The 23,168-nt window shown below is 42.1% G+C and overlaps 1 protein-coding gene and 4 non-coding genes across 5 annotated transcripts; all 5 read left to right on the top strand.

Moving 5' to 3' along the window:
* Positions 1-12,996: 12,996 nt before the first annotated feature.
* irx6a (iroquois homeobox 6a) lies at positions 12,997-17,032 on the top strand. Its single transcript, XM_076156319.1, has 6 exons — positions 12,997-13,062; positions 14,209-14,499; positions 15,243-15,352; positions 15,571-15,839; positions 16,034-16,705; positions 16,923-17,032. Exons 1-6 carry the CDS (start codon positions 12,997-12,999, stop codon positions 17,030-17,032), a joined length of 1,518 nt encoding a protein of 505 aa, XP_076012434.1.
* Positions 17,033-20,230: 3,198 nt separating this feature from the next.
* trnar-ucu (transfer RNA arginine (anticodon UCU)) lies at positions 20,231-20,344 on the top strand. Its single transcript has 2 exons — positions 20,231-20,267; positions 20,309-20,344. It is a non-coding gene; the product is annotated as a tRNA-Arg (tRNA).
* Positions 20,345-20,572: 228 nt separating this feature from the next.
* Positions 20,573-20,686, top strand: trnar-ucu (transfer RNA arginine (anticodon UCU)). Its single transcript has 2 exons — positions 20,573-20,609; positions 20,651-20,686. It is a non-coding gene; the product is annotated as a tRNA-Arg (tRNA).
* Positions 20,687-20,903: 217 nt separating this feature from the next.
* On the top strand, positions 20,904-21,001 carry trnar-ucu (transfer RNA arginine (anticodon UCU)). Its single transcript has 2 exons — positions 20,904-20,940; positions 20,967-21,001. It is a non-coding gene; the product is annotated as a tRNA-Arg (tRNA).
* A 228-nt stretch (positions 21,002-21,229) lies between these two features.
* trnar-ucu (transfer RNA arginine (anticodon UCU)) lies at positions 21,230-21,343 on the top strand. Its single transcript has 2 exons — positions 21,230-21,266; positions 21,308-21,343. It is a non-coding gene; the product is annotated as a tRNA-Arg (tRNA).
* The last annotated feature ends 1,825 nt before the right edge of the window (positions 21,344-23,168 follow it).

The following is a 23,168-nucleotide window of genomic DNA, read 5'->3' on the forward strand; positions in this document are numbered from 1 at the left end:
GGGGGGGGGAGAAATATAGAGGAAGATATGAGATGAGGAGAGCAGATGGAGGTGTATCGGATTCCCTAAAAACATTTTTTGACACTTTAAACCTAAGGCAGTTTGCAGGCAGTAAATAAAAGGAAGGGAATCGATAGCAGTCAGTGATGAGGGGATAAAACAGCTAAATATGAAATACAGCCTAACAAAATGGTATGGATTTCCAATGGGGCCACGTGACACAAGCTGCTTTGAAATGCAAATAGCAACTTATGCACATTGTCCTTCTCAGGCCTGGCCACCTATCGATCGGCTAAAACAAATTCTATTGATCATTGAATATTTAATGGCGATAATTAAATCTCTCATGGCGGTACTTACACCCCATTTCCAGTTTTCATCGCTTCACTCGGGAGACCTGCCTTTGACTGGCTGAAGATTCTGCACTGGGCGGTGAAGAATAGCACTAACAGCTAATTGCAATAAAACTAGATATTGAGTTCATGTTCAGAATATTGCACAGGCTGTTTCCTTTCCACCCGTGTGTTCCTCTGCGGGGAAGAGACATGCCTACTTAAAATCGCCTTGTAGCATTATCGCCAAATGTTTAAGACATTAACTGCCTTATGTTTATTACATCTTCCTTAAAAAATCACCTGGCCATTAGAGTGGAGCACAGATTGTTTTATATAGAACTTAGAAAAAACACGTTTTGAATAACCCAGAAATAAATGAGAAATAAACTTAAAAAATAAAGAAAGAGATGGGGAAATACACTTGTTTGCCATTTTAGTCTGAGCTCATAACCTTGCAGAGTTACTGGAGGTCGAGGATGCATTAAGCCTTTTGACCTATTGACCCCACTAAAGTGGCTCTGTACATATGTTGTATTTTGTGATCAGTATAAAATAAGATATAAAATTAAGCCTCTTGTTGTCAAAGCAAAAGTGCATTAGTGGCAGTGTTGTTCATCTCTCTAGTCTTTAGTTAAATACATCCAGGTAATATTGTTGGACTGGATGCATAAAGATGAAATTGATAAAGCTCTTGTAGTCTCGACTTTAGGATTAACAGTAAACAAGCGTATCAGCCGAGAATGTGTGGTTGTTAAGCTCCGTTGCAGAGCTTTTGAGCGTATTTTAGGAGCAATAACCTTAAAATGTTTGCATTAACTTAAGGAAGAAAAATCTCCCTAATCGACTAACATAATTTATGACATTAAGAGACTGGCAAACAGGAAAAGGTTGCTGTCGGGATAGTATCACAGGGCAGCTTTCACTGCATGGGCCAGTGTTAAACAAAGTGCCAATCAATAGCCCTTTTATTAGTGACTGCAATCAATGTACCAGTGACTGAGAGAGCCAATTAACGCTATCGATCGTCCCAGGGAGAAGAAAAAGAGAGAAGCGTGGGGGTTGGAGAGATAGCAGAGGATGGGCAACAGTTTCTTCCTCACGTGTTTTGCATTCTTCCTCATCTATCGTGAAGCGGTGGGATTCTGCCGAGAGAGAAGCCCCGATTCCCACCGAGCGAGAGGCCCCCAAGGATCTTGCAGCTGAGGACACCCTGACAGAAAGCAGAGGCCGCCTATCTCCCCGGAGGAAGTGCTGCTGCCCCCGCCCCACTCGTGCACATCATCTGAAAAGGCTGGTGTGTGTGTGTGTGTGTAGGGGGGGGGGGGGGGGGGACGCTGCACTGGGAACGCGGCATCATTCCTCTTCTCACTGCTCAGTTCTGAATAATAACAAGGTCACGGGGTTGAGGCCTCTGTGCACACTTGGCTTCACCTTAGTGCCCAAGAGGCTGCTCAGGGATTCTGTGTATGTGTGTGTGATATTATAGGATAGAGGACACATAAAATATTATATAATTTCCTATTACGCTCAACATGATTATGACAAACTGAATGAGACTAACTGCAATGCTTATGTCTTAAAAACATCCTGACAATGCTCAATGCAGGTTAGAGGGAGAATAATACAAAACAGACAACAGGAGAACAGTTATCAACCCACAATGATTAAACTTAAGCCGACATTTTCTCATTACATTTTCTGCAGCTCATAACATCACATCACACCTTCTCAGTAGCAGAGGGGCTCTGCTGACAGTCTTGAAAGTATTTGTGTTTCAGCGTCCTGTTCCCAAAGAGAAACAGGTCAGGAGGGCATCTGCTTACTTTCAGCTTACGGCATTACAACGTTGTTTGGGGGTTATCAGTCTCCCGCTATCTGACCATGCTCAGAACACAGACCTCTGCTTCCTGAAGGAAACGCTTGGAACCAGCGTGCCAACAGCTTGAGGAGGAGGTGCTGCAGAGCGAGAGGAAAAAGAAGGACCAGGGGGGGATGTGGAGGGGGAGAGGCTGGAAGGAAAAGGGCCGAGGATAAGTTGGTTAAGTTGGGGAGCGAGTGTAGGAAATGGCAGCGTGTGTGTGAAGCAAAAAGCCCCTGACAAGGACCCCCCCGCGGCCTGGGGGAGGACTGGGGGCTACATGACTTCAGCCTTAATGCTCAGTGCTCCTGCAGGTCCCTGATGACCCTAACCCAGCCATCTCATTGCCAAGGCTGAGGACAACATATTGGTGTACTTCTTAAATCGAGCACGCTGTAAACAGGCCGACTTCCATGTTCATTTGGTTGTGGAGCGTACAGGATGAACAAACATTCTAAAACCAAATGTTTTCTTCACTTCAGAAGTGAGCTGGCTGGTTGCTGGTGCAATATTTATTAACAAAATAGCGGAATCCATCCATCCTGAATCTATCTATCATCCACCCATCCATTCTCTGTAGCTGCTTATCCAGTGCAGGATCAAGAATTAACCAGAAAGTCCCACTGGTTAGTTAATTAATACAGTATCCATGCTTAGGTGGTTTTGGACAATAAACTGTAATTTGGTTAGTCGTCATTCCACACGCTTTTGAAGTACACAGTATCTCTGTCAGAGGATTTTGTCTGGTAAAATCTGTCAATGCAGGTGAAATATTTACTAGCCAGGAGGACCGGAACACATAATGTCAACGCATCAACATAAATATGGAAAAGGAGGAAAGGAAAAGGCAGGAAGAAAAAACATTTTATGCCTGTTGGAACTGTGCTGCTCTTGGTTTATTGATTGGGTGAATTGGGCTAAAGGGGAGAAGAGAGAGATGATATAAGTCCCTAAGCTTGCACAGAACAAGCATCCACTCCTGAATATCCCTGTGAAATAGAAAATAAAACATTTATCAGCATAAAAAAGGAGTTTTGTTTCTCACTGCTCATACATTTAGTTTTTTGTCATCTAATAATGAAACATTGTTGACATCACAACAGGTTATTGAGATAAATATCAGCCGTACCTCCCCTGAGATCACTGTGTGAGAAGAGTAATGGCCACAGGGGTCTGTGTGAGCCACCATTCAGTATCCTCCTCATCTGGATCACAGTCAGGCTAATGCACACCTATGGATGCACACACAGAGAGAAAGAGGGAGAGAGAGAGAGAGAGAGAGAGAGAGAGAGAGAGAGAGAGAGAGAGAGAGAGAGAGAGTAAATTCAGTCTGCTAGTCTGCTGTGAATCAGGAAAGGTTCTTATCAGAGGATATACATTTCATCTGGACTGCACACAAAGGTCAGGGCAGGCTGAGAGAAAGAGAGAGAGAGAGAGAATAATCAGACATATGCACATGATAGACTATAACGGTGATTGCGACTGTGTACAAAGAGTAAAATTGCGCAAAATAGGTCAAGAGAAGGACAGAGCCAAAAACTTGTAAAGAAAAAAGAGACAGAGACAAAAATAAAGACAAAAAAGACAGAGAGATGTTAAAGGAGAGAAACGGAGAAAGAAGGGAAAGATGTGTGTGTGTGTGTGTGTGTGTGTGTGTGTGTTGTGTTTATTGAATTGTCTAAATTGAAATGATAATACATGTAAAATTTAAATGCAGTGTCAAGCAGATTCATCCACACAGTCTGATGCTTCAAACACACACACACACACACACACACACACACACACACACACACACACAGATACAAACAGCTAACAGGAGCAAAAACCTGAGCCTGCTTAAAGGCTTGAAGGTTTGATAGCAAACACAGGCTAACGTGCAGACATGGGGAAGCACTCAATTTTTTTTTCAATGAATTAATCATTTTCAAGAAGTTTTTATCAGCTTTTTTTCTGTAGAAACTATTTTATTTGGATAAGACAACACAGAATAACACAAATCAATGTTCAAAAATAAAGAAACAGTTTTCACAGATCCCTTTGGAAAGTGATATTTAGTGCATTGTGTTTACTGCTGTATGTATTTCCGTCTCATTAACATATCTACAGACCGTATGTGTTTACACTGAAGGACTCGCTTTACATTACGATGAAAATAACTCTAACTAATAGATATCATAAATGTTATTATTTGTTCCTATTTATGCTGCTTCTCTGTAACACACTCATTCGACTCTGTCACTGATGTGCACTTCAGCCTCTGTGTGTTTTTTCCTCTATTTAGCCTAAAGGTAACACCGTATATTTACTCTCAACACCTTGGGGTGACACTGCCGTGCTTGCCGCGTGGAATTTAAGCCACGCTCTCTACCAAAGAGCTGTTTTACAGCCACCTCAGACGCCGCCTGTGTCGATTTGTTTTCCCACAAGCAATGTAAACACAACACTTGTTGAAGGACCCTCATTCACCATATATTCAAAAGGAATGCTGTAACCCCCTCCACCCTCCTCATTCACCACTTTTCTCTCCATATTTTACCTCTTATCGTTCTCTAAATGAACATCCTTGAAATAAATAGAAGGCTTGTCTATATTTTCGATATCTTAACCGCAAAATGGAAAACATCTTGAGCTGAGCAAGGAAAGAGAATCCCCAACAAAGGATACCAAGCTGCATTTCAAGGATACTGTCCCTTTATTTAGAGGCACCCATGTTACTCCAGAGCAGGGGGCCTTGTAGAGATCTGATCTTGCCCTTTGGATTTCTCCAAAGTAAGCTTGACAATCTGCAAATCAGAAATTAGGCTTAACAAGCCAAAGATGAAACAAAAGTGTTCCTTTTTTTGACTGTAAACTGATGATGTATTGGCCATGAGGCCAAGGTCAGGGTTCACTCAGCAACCATGTTCTAAACTCGTTTACATTAACCAGTGAAAAGGCTAATCAAAGGTATATGATTTCACCTTTTCTGCAGTTAACCAGACCTTTTGATGTTGGCAGCCATGTAACATCTGCTTCTAAGTTGGATGGATGGAGGGAGCCCCATAGTTTTTTTTTCCTGAGGCAGAGATGCACATTGGGTGACAGAAAGGAAAAATAACTTTGGGTCAGGCAGTGTTGGCAGTGAATCGAAGAAAGGAAAAATGAAAGGGAAATAAAATAACCATGTCCGAGTGGAAATCCAACTGATGGAGCAGAAAGTTTGGAATGCATTACATCTTGCTGCTTTTCACTGCCAACCTGAAGATCAAAATATTTGTGAAATGGTGAAAGAGGTCCTTGTTGAGTTTTTTCATGGATTTTAGATGCAATACAGTCACATAGCCACAGCACAAAAGTAAAATAAGACAATGTAGCATATTTGTAGTAGTAGGAGAGCACATGCTGTCATATTGCCTCATTCTGCAGTGGTGTGCTTGTCAAGCCCCCGAGTGGGTAAAGTCCAGGCCCATTCATGTGCAAAGTTAGAGCAGAGATGTCAGTTTATTGTCCACAGACTAAAAAAAATTCCATCATTAGTTTCCTGTAGCCTGACACAATGTGGCTGCAGAAACACTGAAGACAAAGACAAATGCTGCAGCAAAAAAATATTTTTAGCTGCATCTGGATCTAGTTGAAAGCCGACCATGGAGGGACCTCCACTGGCTAAGCAGCAAATGAGGAACAGAGGGTCCAAACGATTGAACTGTCATTGGTGGAATTGTGATTTCCATCCAATTGGGGGCTTTGGCTTGAGGCTCCAGGGCCCTGAGTATCTGTACAGCTTACACAAATCTGTCTGGTACCAGTTAGCGCTGAGCCGGCACACTTACCTGGACATGAAAGCGATCAGGTCAATTTTCTCATACCTGCAGCTTAACCAGAGCTAAGTGATGATGACGACCAATTGGTCACTATGTCTTTTTCCAGAATGGCGGCGTACAATCAAAACAAAAATGTGCATGCAATAATGGAAGATACATTTTCACTTACATTTTCCATCTGTGTAATACAAGCCTAATTTACTTCACTACATAGCTCTCCCTCTTCCTTCCTTTGGTGTTGCCTTGACCTATGAGACCAAAATCAAAGTGGATAGGCGCGGGTTTTAGGAAGAGAGACATTTTCCCTCCATCGGCTCAGAGCTCTGAACTTTCTACTGAACTTTTAGAATATGCTAAAGAGGAGACTGATGTTATCGAAATCGACACTGCTATACTAGACGAGAAGAGAGAGCTGCTCAGCATTCTCCACTGTCACACACACACACACACACACACACAGATTTTACACAAGCACGCACACATTCACTCAAAACCCACTGAAAGTTCACAGTCCAAACTCTGTGCCAGAAACCGACAAGAAAAGTCCAAAACAATCTTTTTTTTTTTTTTTACAGAAGAGCAAATCTAACTGTCAGTTCAGCGAGGATTATTCCACCACGGTTGGCTCCCCAACTTCCCCACCGTAATCCACCCAAAAAACTCTCGGTGAAGCCTTTCAAAACAATTTATGCAAACAAACATCAAGCACAGCTATTTGTATTGGCACCACTTTTTAGTAAACCAGACTGAACTAAGACCAGATGGGGCTGGGCCTCTCTGTGTCTGTGTGGTGCAACACTAGATGCATCTCTGCAGACACGCTCAGCCCAGAGATCTGTCTTCTGTAATCGAGAGAACTCCAATATTTAGACAACTTCTCATCGCGTTCTCCACTTCTGGGTGAATATGTGTATATGTGTGGTTGATTTCCACAAGGACTGTTAAAACCACAAGGAAAAGCTTGTAACCAGTTGCCCATCGTGCTGCATCATAAAGTTTGCTTTCACAAATTGTTGGTGGTATCGGGCATCCAACATCTGTCTATGCATCAGGCTAGTGTCCATGAGGTTGTAGATGTCCTTCAAGGTCACATACCACCATTTGACATTTCACATTATAGACATTTGGAATCAGACATTTAGCCGACTGGATATCGTTTCAGCGTCTGGGATGCATTGGTGCATCTCTCTGATTCTGTCTTCGAACAGTTCACACATAGTGATTGCAGTTCACAGGAACGATTGACGATTTGCATCTAATCTGGGGATTTCATCTGCGATATCCAGAAAATGCCTACGAGTGGAAAATCAGGCTAAAATAGCGTAGTCTGAAATAGGCTTAAGAGATCTGAGGATATACTGTCTGTGTGTAAAATGCAAAGCTCTCGGACTTAACCAATTACGTGACACCATAAGCTCCTCGATGGTCTCAAAAGCCGTCCTTTGGCATAATCTATGAGGTACTTGACCCCAATGGTTGGTTTAGATGACATTTGCTGTTGATGACTGACTTCGTAGAGTTCAAAGCTTCACCACATAACACACAAGTTCTCCTGCATTGAAAATTATGGCTATACATGAGCGCAGAGATGCCAATACATACCATGACCTCCTCGGTGTTGACAGCAGTGGCTGTGCTGTGGCCGGTAATTGGACTGACAGTAATAGGAACCGTCTTTTTGCCTCTGCGGGCCCCAGAGATGGGCTGGGATGCTGCTGTGGTTTGAGCTGCTGCTGCCGGATAGAAACCATGTAACTGCAGTTTTCCTCATCTTTTGTTGGGTTTTATTTTGCTCGATTTGAATGCTGACATGATCTTTTATGGGTTCAGTGAATTTTATGACCTTGAACTCTTATCAACCGCAATTATTTGATCTCGTAAAAACACGGCTGTCAATGAGAAAATGAGCTTTCCATTCGGCACGTACGAGGAACTGAGGTTTCTGCAGATACATGTTTTTACACGACAGCCGTGTTGTGCTGCTGCTGGCCCTCTGCCTTGAGGGAAAGTAAAGCTCGAAAGTCGACGTCCATCTTAGCGAAGACCACACATACACAAACACAGGCATCATAGCAGGGAGGCAGGCTACACATGGCAAATACACTCCCCATTGCGGCGACTGAAAATACACATTTGATCGTACTCGAGTCCAAATGTGAATGTTAATGCACAAGGAGACATTCAGTAGGTCCACACAATGCCACCACAGCAGCTTTGACACACCCGGAATAGACATGTACACACCACTCGCTAGCAAGAACACACATAGACAAGGAGCCTAAGGCCCTGGGATAAAAGCACATGGCTCCTTCACTGTACCACAACTCATATGATCAGCCCACAACCTATCCATACACATCTCCAGACACCCCAGGGAGAAAATAGACGCACATTCCACCCACTCGTCCTCCACCTCTCTATCACTCTTACACACACCTACACTTGCACAAGCAGAGCGAGCCAGGCTCCGTCTCTATAAGCACTTATTTCCCAGAGTCACTGCCAGCTCTCTCTTTCTCTCTCTGTCTGTGACAAGCTACAAATCCCTGACACCACCACTGATGATAGCTTTACAGTAGAGCCTCAAGGGGACTCTGCAAGCCAGCCAGCACACACAAACAACATATACATGCCTCTCTCTCATCCATTCTCTCTCTCTCTCCCTTTCCCAGGGGCCTAAAGGGCCTCTGGGAAATGTAGCCTCACAAAATAAAATGCCTATAGGGTTTGTTTGAGTTCAACATCTGACTACGAGCAATCAAAGTAAAGTGAGTGCAAACGAAACACTAATTACGCCTGTACGTTCAATGATTCATGTTTAAATCGTAAAGTACAATATGGAAACATATACATTAAGTTCACTCAAGCCACCACATTGTTGTTTTCAAGTGGAGATACTAATCATAGTGTGCTGTAAAAGTGCACAGAGGCGCTTCCGACATCAAAACAATAATGTCAGCGTGTCTAGTTATTGTTCCTCTCTTCTCTACAGCAGATTGATATATTCAAACAGTCATAATGTTGTCATATTCGCCCTATCCTTATTCGTCTGTTTGATGAAGCTTTAATGACTCTCACGTCGTAATTATTCACCACCCAGGAGATGTTTGTTTTAGCTTTAACTGGCCACTGGTGCGACCACGTCTGCCATTTCTCAATCCTTCCTCATTACAATATTTATTACTTTTCTTCCCATTTTGGATAATTTAGCAATATTAATCACACTCCTCATAAGTGAAGTTTGTGTGTACACTGCGTGTGTACATATGTATGTGTGTCTGTGTGTGTGTAATAATTCCAGATCACAAGCGCCTTGGATTTATTGGCATATACCAATTTGGCTTTAATGAGATCACACACCTTCAGGTAGGTGCTGCTTCATCCCCTGCTCGGCTCGGGGTTCTCCCTCCGTTTCTCCGTCTGCCTGCGCCTTATTACCATATCATACACCCCAACACCCACCAGCACCCGTCTTATGAAAAACCAGCAAGGCTTTGTGTGGTTCATTAAGTCAGCATAGGAAATGTATTAAGTGGAAGAATAGTGCTGGGAGCCATTGAGTGTTGACTTAACCTTTACAGTTTTTTTTTGTCTGAAACCAGGTGATTCCTCTGAAGAGGGGTGTGTGCATTCCTCAGTCTCATCAGCAGCCACAAGGGCTATTAAGGTATATAATGAAGGTTTTAACTTAATTGTTGTTAACTTGAATGAAAGCACCATATGTCTTGTTCTTATAGAAGTGAGATGTTTTATAATGTGACAAGTCCTGGGTTATGTTGTAGTTTTACATATCTGCAAATGGCAAATTTGCTTTGGCCAGTTGGAGGCACGATGTGTTTACTTGCATCAGGACAATGCAGATCCTTTTTGACATCACTCTGAATTTAACGTTGTAAAATTTTCTTGCGACCATCAGAACTTTCTGACTTTTCTTATCGCATGTGAAGGCTAGTTACTATATAGAGCACAAAATAATTTACAAAATGTATTGAATTGATATTAATTGCATTAAATCCCAGGGTTATGCACGCTGACAGGGAGACACAGCAGGGCCCTACAGCAGAAATATAATTATTCATAAATATCATCAGCTTTCAATGAGATTGAAATGTTCCTAATGCATGAAGCGGGTACAGTAATTTAGAAGTTAACATCTGCAATTTAGACAAAAAATATTTGTGATGTGACATGTTAACTTAAAAAAGAAGCATACTTTCTTAAAGTAACATCATTCTACATAATGTTTAACTCTCCAGGATAGGAGACAAACAGCCAGTACACCTGACAAAGAGGAATGCCTCATTTGCATACTGTCAGCTATTAAGCTGCTGAAAAACAAAACCTCAGGAGTTACTAAGTAATCCAGACCAAACGGAGTAAAGATTGACTCATTGTGGGGATATCACACATTTTAGAGGGAAGGGCATTGTGGTCAGTCTGCCATTACAATTAGTGTTCATTTCAGCCTGATTCAGTGAGATCTACAGTGACTGCTGGACATGCATTATGCATGAGTCTGTCCATATGCACTTGAGCCATCATGCATGCCCTTGTGAAATGCATCGACCACCGGCATGCAATTACATTTAGCTTGTTTCAACCTTCTCAGTGTGCTCACCCACCTATAGCTGTTTAGGCATAAAACTACACAGCCTTTATATTTTGGTGATTGTTATCATGTGTATTATTCACATTCACGCCCGTAGAGTAAATGCCTGATCAGATATTGGATTTCTGATATAGTACAACATAACACACAGTATCCAACACAATACAAACATTTATATGGTTTTTCATTTCATAGGAGTGTTATGATGGATTGAATTTAGCCTCAAACATGGCAAACAAGACCTGGTTCATTCTTTGGTGAATTGCATCGTGGGTATACTTGAGTAAATGTATGCTTTTATGACAATAGTTCATATTTTTGATATAAGGATTATAAGAAAAGTGAAATTACTGAACAATGACAGGAAGAAGTTCAAAGTTCAAACGGATGGTATGTTTTATTAAAGGAATAATTTCCCCAGATGATTGTTTTGATGCAGTTTGCCAGAATGGGAAACACTGCAAACTGTTGAGGACCAGGATGTGTTACCCAACATGATCCCTGCTGTAGCCCATAGTAGATGCCTGTCAAAAGCAATAAGCACTTGTCAGAACCAAAGATGCTGCGAGTGCGTGCGTGCGTGCGTGTGCGTGCGTGCGCGCGTGTGCGTGAGTGCGCCTGTGTGTGTGTGTGTGTGTGTGTGTGTGTGTGTGTGCGCGCGCGCGCGCGCGTGTGTGTGTGTGTGTGTGTGTGTGTGTGTGTGCTGCTATAGCCTGTGGATGTTTAAAAATGGCACTTCGCAGGGTCTGGACCATGACCACTCCGGCCACTTTTATCTCCCTGGAAAATCTCTGACGGAGATGTTCATCTCTCTCTACACGCGGCTCTTTAGCGCCCCTTGGAGAGAAAGTGCGTAATCGCAGATGAGTCTCCAGAGGAGGAAACGCCACTTCCATCATTCCTGGCAAGGCAGCGATATTTGTTTGCCACACGGTAACTGGAGTGACAATGGATTTTGCACATTCCTGGATATACTCAGAAAACAGGCAGATCAAATAACTCACTACGACTCATCCACGCAAACACACCATACGTAACAGAAATAATAGACACACACCTCCACGATCACACACACACACACACTTACACACACAGGTCCAAACTCAGCGCTCACAGGAGGAGGGCGCAATGCTTGTTTATGCTTATGAAAGGGAGCAAGAGCACAACTGATGGCTGAGTTGTTGATCTAATAAAGCTTAAAATAATGTCTCGTTTCATTCACTCTGAAACAGCCTCATTGCTTCCTCATCTTTCAAGTGAGCATCATTCAATTAAAATGCAATTCTCGTCGCCCCCATCCACGGATATTTAATTAGACCGGGGAGCAAAGCTGCTACTGTCTCCTTTTTTTCCAACACAGCTCTTCGGAATTCACCTCTAAGGCATATTTTCACTCTGTTACTCGTTGGTTAAACAAGGGCATGTATCCATTTGTTAATTGATACAATTACGCATTACGCGTAATGGTCACGTAGGTCTCCAGGCGCGCATCAATCACTGGTCTATTGACCTGCCAAAAACCCCTCTATCCGCTCCTGCTGGGACTGCCCCTCTGTCTAATAGAGAAAGATAGAAACATCATCGTCATTAACTCCGGAATGGACCTCTGGTCAGAGAGCCAGAGGCGAAGAGGGGTCGGCATAAAAAAAAATCACAGATATTCATATTGAACTTGATTTAATTATCAGAGGAGGCAACAGAAAACAGAGTTAGTTCAAACAGAGGGTATGAGATTTCAGGAAAATAAATTCTGATTGTGAACATGCTGGTTATTGTATTTGAGTTTTGTATGAATGTTTTTTGATTGAATTTCTATTTCTGTATCTTCCTTTTTATATATGTATTATTTTTTTTTTTACAAGACTTTCCAAATTGTTATTCAATAATGATGAATAATATATTTCGAGAACTTTCCATTGGCAATGTTCTCCCCAAAGCGGGGCCAGCCTGTGTACAGTGCACCTTAAGAAAAGCTGCTGTTGGACGTGATTGGCAAAGATTCTATCCCTGGTACACTGCCGTTCCGGGATTACAGTGACGTCACGCTGATACCCTTGCATGGATGAATGCTAAAGAACTATAGAGCCACAAATAATAGCACAAGCAGAGTCCATATCTTGCAAGTCTTACGTTATCCTTTAAACCTCCTTGAGCTAACAAAACAAACCTTTTTTTGCACTTAATGAAGCTTAATTTCATTTCTCACCGGCTCCTTGGGGGGATTATTCATTCATATAAAACAATCTGCAGCCGGTACCGTCTTAAAAAGTCTCCCTCCTATGAGTGAAGTCATCTATTATTGAGCGAAAGGCCGTGCGTGGAAATGTGTGTAAGACGGTGGATTTGAAGTAGATTTGGGTTGCAATCGATCAAGGGTGAAGAATATTGCTGATGGTAACAAAAGAAGCAGCTATGTCTTTCTCTCAGTTTGGATACCCCTACAATGCAACTTCACAGGTAAGACACTGTTTTTTTATTACGCATATACATATGTTTTGGGTCATACACTCATATTTATTTATTTGATATTGTCTTTATTTCATTCCTGGCGTCATTCTTTAACAAACTTGACTGACTGAATAAGTGTTTTGACTGTATCTGACGGATCGTTTTCATGTAGGTTGCTTTAGTTGTTGGATTAAATATCGATATACTCGCACCCGTGTCCAATTACACTGAATTATGAATGAACTGACGTGTTTTTCTGATGACAATAGAGATGTATGTCACCTATTCCAAGCGAGGCGAGACTGTTACGCATTCTGCACACATCGCCAAAGTTTGTGTTGAAATTCGTCAAATGTTAAGAATGAAGTGAAATGGGATGATTTTCAAAGGTTTTAAATCATAATTGAAGCGATTGATTTACATTTTGAATTAGCGTTTTGCTCTTAATGAGAAGTTTGAAAAAGTTCCAAGTCGGTTAAGGGGCGAAAGTTACTCTGCAGGCAAAGTTATTACCCAACTTTTATTTGCCTTTATCGCTCAGTGGATTATAATTAAACTTCAACTGTTTGAATTTTGAAGAAGAGCGTTTGTGGATCAGTAGTTTGTGACGTGCTTTAGACTTTCTTCCCCTGTGTACAAATGGTCATTTTCAAGCCGGAGATCAACTGGAGTAACTCGGTTTTTACGCACGGATTGCGCATAAATGTGGTTCAATTTAAATAGATATCTGCTTTAATATAAATCCAACGACTTTGAATTAGATGTTCAATCTTTGGTCGTATTTTTAAGATGAAAAACGGAAACTGGAGTGAGATTAGTGTGCTTGTTTTCTAACGCACACGCGACTTTCTGCTATTCCAGGAATCCAGCTCTTACCTCGATCGTAAACAATAATGACAGCTGACTTTTATGCGCAAACGACGCGCAACTTAACGCGAGAAATAAACAAAATCACGTCACTTTACCGTCAATTTTTAAGATTTCAAGCCTGAACCCCAGACGGAGCAACTTACTGGAGATGGATATCGCCTCTATAATTATTTCAGAGTTATCACACACACACAACACACACACACACACACACGCTAGAACATCCAGATAGGAAGCTGGGAACAGACAGTGACCGTTTCTGTCTACCGATTCTTCTTCATGCAGTTTTTCGTGTCGGCAAACCCCAGTACGACTTGCTGCGATTCGATTTCCAGGTCGGTCTCTGACGGGACAGGCGGCTCCCAGACCGCCACCGCCGCTGCCGCCGCTGCTGCCGCCGCCGCCGCCGCAGCCTCCTTCTGCTGCCCCTCCTACGAGAACCGGCTCCTGGCGAGCAGCCGGACGGAGCTGAACGCGGCGCTGGGGATGTACGGCTCTCCTTACGCCGCAACCGGACAGAACTACGCCAACTACTTCCCATACGGCACCGACCCACCCGCTCTCTACTCCACTCTGGTGGGCTCACTTTCAGCCTCATTTCACGCACACACACACACAAAAATGATGGGGGAGTGGAGGATGGGGTGTGTATATTCTCCAGCAGATCGATCAACCGCGGTTTTGTTCATCAATTAATCTCACACACACTGTTAAAATATCCATGTTGACAAGCTGTTTAATCAGTATTCAGTCAACATTAATTCTCTAGTAAAACAAGCGGGAAACGCTGAGGGGAGGTGAGAGTTTGAGGCAAAGCAGAGGGATTTTGTCTCTGTGATTGGCTTGAATTACATTATATTCATATTAAAGTAGATTAATTTCACTCGCTCTTGTTTCAAAGTGTTGGCAACTCCTGAATTTGCATGTTGAAAAAGTGGAATATTCCCTCCATACAGAGTTTGGTGAGGATACAGGAGAGGATGACTTGTTAAATGTAAATGTTGCAGCACAGGAAGTTTCTTAAATGTCACCACGATTAATATTGGTACTTAATCAACACAGCAAAAAATCTAATAAATCTAATAATACTTGCAAATATTAATCAAGTTCAAAGAAAATATTTATGGAACATGCAGAAATTAATTCCTAGTGAAAATCAGTCTAGGTTGGTGTTATTAACTCTTGATTAAAGGGCACGCAAATATGAAATTGCAGTTCACGTGGGCTGATACTTCAAAATCCTTGAGGAAAAGTTGACAAATAACTTTAACGTCAATTCTCAGACTGTGTTACTTTAACAAGGTTATTTTTGTTTACAGAACCCACAGTATGACATCAAGGACAGCACAGGCACTTTACACTCTGGCATCACTCAAACCGCTGCTTACTATCCGTATGACCATTCACTGGGCCAGTATCAATATGACAGGTAAGCTCTGTTTATTTGCTTACATTTTTTTGTGATCTACATGTCCCTTTAGCTAAGTAATAGTAATGATAATTTTTTTGCGGATACGACACATTCAGTTCAAAGGTCACCTGAGGAAGAGAGAGATGTATAACAAACAGCGGAGAACGAGAAGGAGTCAGGGTGCGTGTTTAAGGACTAATGGCCAATATCCCTCCGTATCTGTATCCCCCCTCTAGATACGGAAGTGTAGACTTCAACGGTACGGCCAGAAGAAAGAATGCTACTCGTGAAACCACCAGCACCCTAAAAACATGGTTGTATGAGCATCGCAAGAACCCCTATCCCACTAAGGGTGAGAAGATCATGCTGGCCATCATCACCAAGATGACCCTCACCCAAGTCTCTACCTGGTTCGCCAACGCCAGGAGGAGGCTAAAGAAGGAGAACAAGATGACCTGGTCACCAAAGAATAAGGCCGGTGATGACAAGAAGGATGACCAAGATTGTCTCACCAAAGGTAATCATGAATGATTTGTTGAAGTGTTGTTGATCTAAATAATAAAAAAAAAGGGTATTTGTCACAAATGTGAGGCAATGTTGTCCACTATTCAGACTAGCAACAAACAAAGTAATTGCATAAAAATGTAAACATCTCACTACAGTCACAATATCAATTCCTGTGCTCTCATGCTCATTCAGACTCCAGCGATTGCAAGGAGGAGAAGGACTTGCGTTTGAGTGATCTGGAGGATATCGAGGATGACGACTGTGAAAAGCTGGACAGTGACTGTGAAAAGCTGGCTCCAGATGAGCATGACCTCCAGAGGGCCATGTCGTTATCTGGGGTCCCTCAAAAGAGAGACTGCAGCTCCGAGCTGCACCTGAGCTTGGCCAACAGCTACCACGCATTCCCCTGCGCTCTCAAGAACGTGGCTGCCCTCCCTCCTCTTCCGTCTGACTTCCTGGATCCCGTAGTGTCCAAGGCGCCGTGCTCAACGGGGCCCGCAGGAACCATGTCCCTGTCCCACTTTGAGGTGACAGACAAGCCCAGGATCTGGTCATTGGCTCGTACGGCAGCTTCGGGGGTTATACTGAGCCCTCAGCACAGCTCTGAGCTGAGGACAGGCAGCTTAGGCGGGGACTGTCAGCTTCAGAGCACCAAGCTTCTGGGGGCTCCTACCGGACAGAGCAGGGACATACGAGGCCTCCACGAATCAAGCACTGTCATCAATACTGAGAGCTCCTTCCACGAAGGCTCAACCTTGCACTCCAAAGTCTACGGCACCGGCAGCTACAGTCATAAAGGCCTCCACTTGCACTGCTCTCCCTATGCCACACTCCCAGACACCTGTCAGTACTCCAGTGTTGAGGGTAGGTCACCTTACATCTGCAATGTTCTACGTATTGTAAGAGATAAAAATGTGTGTTACAGGCAGGAATACAGTTATTTACCTTTAATGCTCTCACACACATAGTGCCTGCTCGCTCAAATGTGTTGTTGGATATCTGAAAAGGACATTTTTAGTTTGTGTTCGAGCCGGTCAGCATGCACTCAGGCTTAAAGGCGCTTTGATCTGACCATGTACAGGATTCTCTGGAGGCAAAGCAGAGACGGAGTCGTCCGACCTCAGTGACGCCTGCGGGACTGTGCAGGACAGCGACAAGATCACTGCATTCAGAGCGGTGATGAAGAGGTGAAGCAGGTGAGACTCTGCACTCACACAGAAGAATTGAGTGAAGTGGTGACACGCACACACACCACACAAGCAGCTTGTCTCAGGCTGCAGTTATCAATGGATTTAAGAGTTATTTGATTTATGGAATATAACTGTATCTGGTCATTTATCACCATATTTGCTTTGAAAATACAATTCAATTGACCTTTGACCTTAATCTATGGATATAACCTCATTCATCTTTAACTTAACTGTTCTTTTTTTCTTGTAGGTAAATAGCTGGAATCTGCACCACATTAATATTGGGACATTTCTGATGCACTAAAACACCTGTTGAGACGCAGCCGGACGCTCCCATGAACTGGAGCTGCTGCAGTGCAGAGCTGGCGGATCAAACTGTGGACGTGCGGCTCATCATTTTGCACAACATTGTTTTTATGGCGTTTATGACTTTATGCAAAAAATCCTACATGCAAAGGAGGTATGATAATGGCCAAAAAGCCAAATTTGTGTACGGCAATCGTTTAGCATAGCAAACGTATTTATTTACTTATTTATTTCTTCTTTTGCTATCTCGTCTCTTTGGTTATTTAATGACGTGTTTGAGTAACTGAATCCGTGTCTCTTTTGAATATTCTGTCGCGTTTTATTGTGGCTATACGTGTCATTTTGCCCCAATGTAAAAGAGAAAATGCTTGTGGGACATAAAAGCACTGATTCCTCTGCTTTGTTATTGTGTTACTATGTGAGCAGACAGTTTATCCTGTGTTTGTCATTCCTCGGATACATTTTCTAAGAATGCATTTTTTTTTCAAGAGTTTCTCGTTTTATGTGTCGTGTTTATTTATGGAGTTGGACGATCAGTGGGCCAATTAAAACATCTGAGGACGTACGAATGATCCAAGTTGATCATCTGGACTCGACTCGTAAAAACAGAGCGGAGCAGAACGATGGAAGGTCAGAACTCAGCAAGTGGACGTGATTGAAATCCTCAATTGGAGGAAGAAAGCGGACATCGTGTCTCTATTGTCAGCATCTAATCAGCAGTGGCATCAAACACTTTGTTACTGGGAACAGGGGGATGAATGCTGCTTTGTCCCTGTGTAGCGAGTAGCTCCAGTAACTTAACATTGTGTTAATTAAAAGGTCATTTGTAGGATCAAATCCAAGAGAGAAATTCACATGGGCCATCAAAGTCCCTTTGATTTGGCTCTTCTGCCTCCTCCATGTGGTTGTGGTTTATAACTCCTCATGACTCTCACACAAACAGCTGTAATAAGATGATCACTGGTGCGTGTTGGTGTCTAAAAACCTTTGATTATCACATTACAAACATTTTTCAAAAAATGTAATGATTCCCTGTTAAGTGACAAAAGCTGCTTGTAAACTAAAAAGGGTTTGATTCATGTATCAGAATATTAATTCTGGACACGTTTCCACTGCACAATACACCAATATTCAACTTGACAAGTCTGAAAGTTGTGTTTCTTTAATCAGATGAGAGATCTTCTAAGAAGTTTTTCTCTCTAAAAACAAAAGAGTAAAGCTGACCTTGTTATACAATTTCACTTTTGGTGATAAATTTTAAGATGCTGTAATAATTTGATTAGATCAGAAACTCTTTGGTGTGAGGGGAAATGGATTCATCTGCTTTGCTTGACTGCTGTGACCTTGGCTGATAATTCAAATGAATTATGTCAACAAAATTGGAATTCATTTTCATTTTTTCACTATATTTGTATCCAGACCACAAAACTAGTCCAGGCATTTGAGGTCATATGTGGGATTATTTGCTAGTAATAAAAATTATTAGATACCATATACGATTCAGAGGCAGTGTGTCCTTGCTTGGGCTGTTGGTAATGCGGGAACAAATCCTGGAATATCTAGATGATGAGGATGAGGAAGGTCAGGTGTAATAACTTAGGCCTTATAGGATTGTGTGTGTTTTTCCAGATCAATTTACCTGCTGAGGTTTGATGACATAATGAAGGAGGATAAACATGATGAAAGTTGTGTTTGTTTGTTTGTTTGTTTGTTTGATGTTGAGCTATAAAAGACAACTTAAATGTGTCACAATGTCTGACAACGTGTGTGTGATATATTTTACACACATACATGTTATGTTATGTGATATACTTTTGCAGATCAATAGGGATTTTAGTTTAGGTATATAATGCATTTACATTTATGATGTAGGCTTTGAATCAGATGGAGATGAAGCAGTATATATTTTGCAAAATGTGTGACATACTATGTCTCTCTCTCTCTCTCTCTCTCTCTCTCTCTCTCTCTCTCTCTCTCTCTCTCTCTCTCTCTCTCTCTCTCTCTCTCTCTCTCTCTCTCTCTCTCTCTCTCTCCCACCCATGCTCCTTAACTCTAATCACTCATGACGGCTGGTACCTGGCTCTTTTCATCTAAATGTAGGGTACGAATCAAATATTTAGAGCCCAAATTTAATTAAACCACAGGCTGTAAAGAAAAGCCGCCTTATGCTATATGGTAGGTAATGATGCATGTGCGATGGGATTAGCAGTACGGCGATATACCTGAGGGAGAGAGAGATAATGGCGCAATGGGCTCATCCAGCAGAGAGCCTGCAGCCGCTAACAGGTCAATTAGTCTGTTATACACTGTGTTTTACATACAGTTAAAGCTGCTGCACAATCAAGAGACACACTGGGTAAATGGATGGATAGATAGATAGATAGATAGATAGATAGATAGATGGATAGATAGATAGATAGATAGATAGATAGATAGATAGATAGATAGATAGATAGATAGATAGATAGATAGATAGATAGATAGATAGATAGATAGATAGATAGATAGATAGATAGATAGATAGATAGATAGATTGATAGATTGATTGATTTATTGACACCGATATCTGGCTCTGTGGCGCAATGGATAGCGCATTGGACTTCTAGGTGGTGTAATTCAAAGGTGAAGAAATTCAAAGGTTGTGGGTTCCAGTCCCACCAGTGTCGAGGTTTTTGGGCAGCACAGTACAGCAAGACGCTTCATAAACAGCCCTTCTCATCAATTTCAATTCCCCACCATTAAAATGTTATAGTTTCTTCAACAGGGAACGGGACTTCCCTCTATCAAGATGCGTTGAATGGAAATAAAGGAATTTATGTGCAAAGATAATAATTTAGAAATAGAGAGATAGATAAATAGATTGGGAAATGGAGGGATTAGGCAACAGATATGTGGCTCTGTGGCACAATGGATAGCGCATTGGACTTCTAGGTGACGTAATTCAAAGGAGAAGTAAATCAAAGGGGAAGTAATTCAAAGGTTGTGGGTTCGAGTCCCACCAGAGTCGAGGTTTTTGGGCGGCAAACCACAGCAAGTAGCTCCTTAAACACCCCTGCTCATCCATTTCGACTCCCCTCCTATTGAAATGTCATGTTTTCCTTAACCGGCAATTGGACATCCCACTATTAAGATGAGTTGAATGGAAATAAAGGAATTTATTTGCAAAGATAATAATTTAGAAAAAGAGAGATAGATAAATAGATTGAGAAATGGAGGGATTAAGCAACAGATATGTGGCTCTGTGGCACAATGGATAGCGCATTGGACTTCTAGGTGACGTAATTCAAAGGTGAAGTAATTTGAAGGGCAAGTAATTCAAAGGTTGTGGGTTCGAGTCCCACCAGAGTCGAGGTTTTGGGCGGCAAACTACAGCAAGTAGCTCCTTCAACAGCACTACTCATCCATTTCGACTCCCCCCCATTAAAATCTTAGCTTCTTCAATAGGGAACTGGACTTCTCTCGTGCGTTGAATGGAAATAAAGGAATTTATGTGCTAAAATAACAATTAAGAAATAGAGAGATGGATAAATAGATTGAGAAATGGAGGGATTAAGCAACAGATATGTGGCTCTGTGGCACAATGGATAGCGCATTTGACTTCTGGGCGATGTAATTCAAAGGGGAAGTAATTCAAAGGTTGTGGGTTCGAGTCCCACCAGAGTCAAGGTTTTTGGGCAGCAGACTACAGCAGGTAGCTCCTTAAACACTCCTTCGCATCCATTTCAACTCACCTCCTATTGAAATGTCATGGTTTCTTTAACTGGCAATTGGACGTCCCACTATTAAGATGAGTTGAATGGAAATAAAGGAATTTATGTGCAAAGATAATAATTTAGAAATAGAGAGATAGATAAATAGATTGAGAAATGGAAGGATTAAGCAAAAGACATGTGGCTCTGTGGCACAATGGATAGCGCATTGGACTTCTAGGTGAGGTAACTCAAAGGTGAAGTAATTGGAAGGGGAAGTAATTCAAAGGTTGTGGGTTCGAGTCCCACCAGAGTCACGGTTTTTGGGCGGCAACCACAGCAAGTAGCTCCTTCAACAGCGCTTCTCATCCATTTAGACTCCCCCCCTATTGAAACGTCATGGTTTCCTTAACCGGCAATTGGACGTCCCACTGTTAACATGAGTTAAATGGAAATTGAGGATTTTTTGTGCAAAGACAATAAGTTAAAATAGATGGATAGAGAGAGAGAGAGAGAGAGAGATGCCATCCTCTTTGTAAACTATTATTTCTTCCATCAGGGAGGAAGGAATGAGCAATGTGAGCCTGTTTGCTTAATCCAAGAGATTTAGGATAATCTGTGAGTGAGTCACAAAAATGTGAAAAGAAAAACAAGCAAACATGACTAAAAATAAAATAAAAAAATCACAAGAATAAAGGTCCAGCTCACATGCAGGCTACATGTGTAACTCTCCTCTGATATGGGTTGAGGCTCTTTTCAAGTCAGCACGTGGCTATAGCCTCAGAAATCACATGTATACTTTTGGATGATTTGACACTATAAACAACACAACAACTGAATAACTGTTTAAATGTGAACATGTTTATTTAAGGTATGAGGTTGGCATCTATCACCGTCAGCATCCTCGCCTCAAAACAAAAGGGAAACAATACACAACTCTAACAACAGACGCTTGCACGGGGAGGTGATCGGATCAAAAGTGACATCACGCATCTTTGGCAGCCGCTTTGGCTTTTCAGCATTTCCTTCATTATGCCTTTACCTGTTCCTTTACTATCTAAGCAGTAGCAGTAGCAGTATTAAAAGGTCAGCGTGGAGATTTAACACAAGCCTCCATTAATGTTAATATAATCCCTGTTTCCACACTATTCCGTGCGTTCCATGGATGCCTTTTGAAGATGTGCAAAGGATTCAAAGACACTTTCAAATGCAAATCAAAAAACACATCTTCTTGGTAGACTTCACATTTTCAACAGCACAAAACTCTGTGTATAAGGATGAGGGAATACATTTTTGACAATTGGAATGCCAAAGAGGAAGTGAGAACAGTTATTTAGATAGCCACATGTAAAATAGTAGATATCGTGTATGGTGAATGGTTAGATCATCCCTCTAATGTGAAAGTAAGTCTATATGCCTTGATTGGCATTGTTTCTCTTAACCTGTGGTCACAAAGGGGCTGAGACCTGTTCCACAATGACTGTTATTGTGCTATGTTGCGGGTTACAATGCTACAGGTCAATGTGAGGTCAACTTCTAACAAAGCACTATCAACATCCATCACGTGAGCCTTTAACATGTAATCCCACAGTTAATGAGCATGTGCCTGCGATGTTAAAGAATATGAATTATTGTGGCACGAAAGCCACGGCCTCATCATACTAATAGGAGCCATAATGACGACAACATCTCGGACAACAATTCGGCCCCCAAGTCGGACAAAGGAGCCAGAATGAAGGTGCCATTTGATGCCTCCCACGCCGGGGAACGGGGGCTCATAAAACAAAGTCTTTGTACCGACGGCTCAGAGTTCAGATGAGGGGGACAATATACACACTTCATTACATTTTGTCAAAAGGCGCAACGAAATCTGTGTGGGACATTGTTTCTGTGCATGTCTCCCTCCATGGAATTTCTGATTGCCGATGTTGCTACAAGGTCTCTACTAATGAGTTTTGTCAGAGATAATTATGGACTTGGTGGAACGGCCGGAGAGCGGATGAAAAGCTGGCTTTGTGTGCTTTAGGTGGATGTTGCATTGTGACCCTTGCTTCTTTCCGTACCCTCTGTTTGACCTGCGCCGGGCATTTCCCCCCCCAAAAAAATCCAGGCCTCCATTCCGCCAGTAGTTCCGCTCTTGGG

The sequence above is a fragment of the Genypterus blacodes genome, unplaced genomic scaffold (assembly GCF_046128005.1).
Source record: "Genypterus blacodes isolate CSIRO-AG114 ecotype Tasmania unplaced genomic scaffold, CSIRO-AGI_Gbla_v1 ptg000067l_1, whole genome shotgun sequence".
In the NCBI taxonomy this organism is placed as follows: Eukaryota; Metazoa; Chordata; class Actinopteri; order Ophidiiformes; family Ophidiidae; genus Genypterus; species Genypterus blacodes.

Bases quoted from the DNA above. Each gene is read 5' to 3' on its own strand.
- irx6a (XM_076156319.1), top strand. From the start codon at position 12,997: ATGGTAACAAAAGAAGCAGCTATGTCTTTCTCTCAGTTTGGATACCCC. The intron at 13,063-14,208 runs GTAAGACACTGT...TTCTTCATGCAG, and splicing joins CCTACAATGCAACTTCACAG to TTTTTCGTGTCGGCAAACCC. The intron at 15,840-16,033 runs GTCTCACCAAAG...ATGCTCATTCAG, and splicing joins CAAGAAGGATGACCAAGATT to ACTCCAGCGATTGCAAGGAG.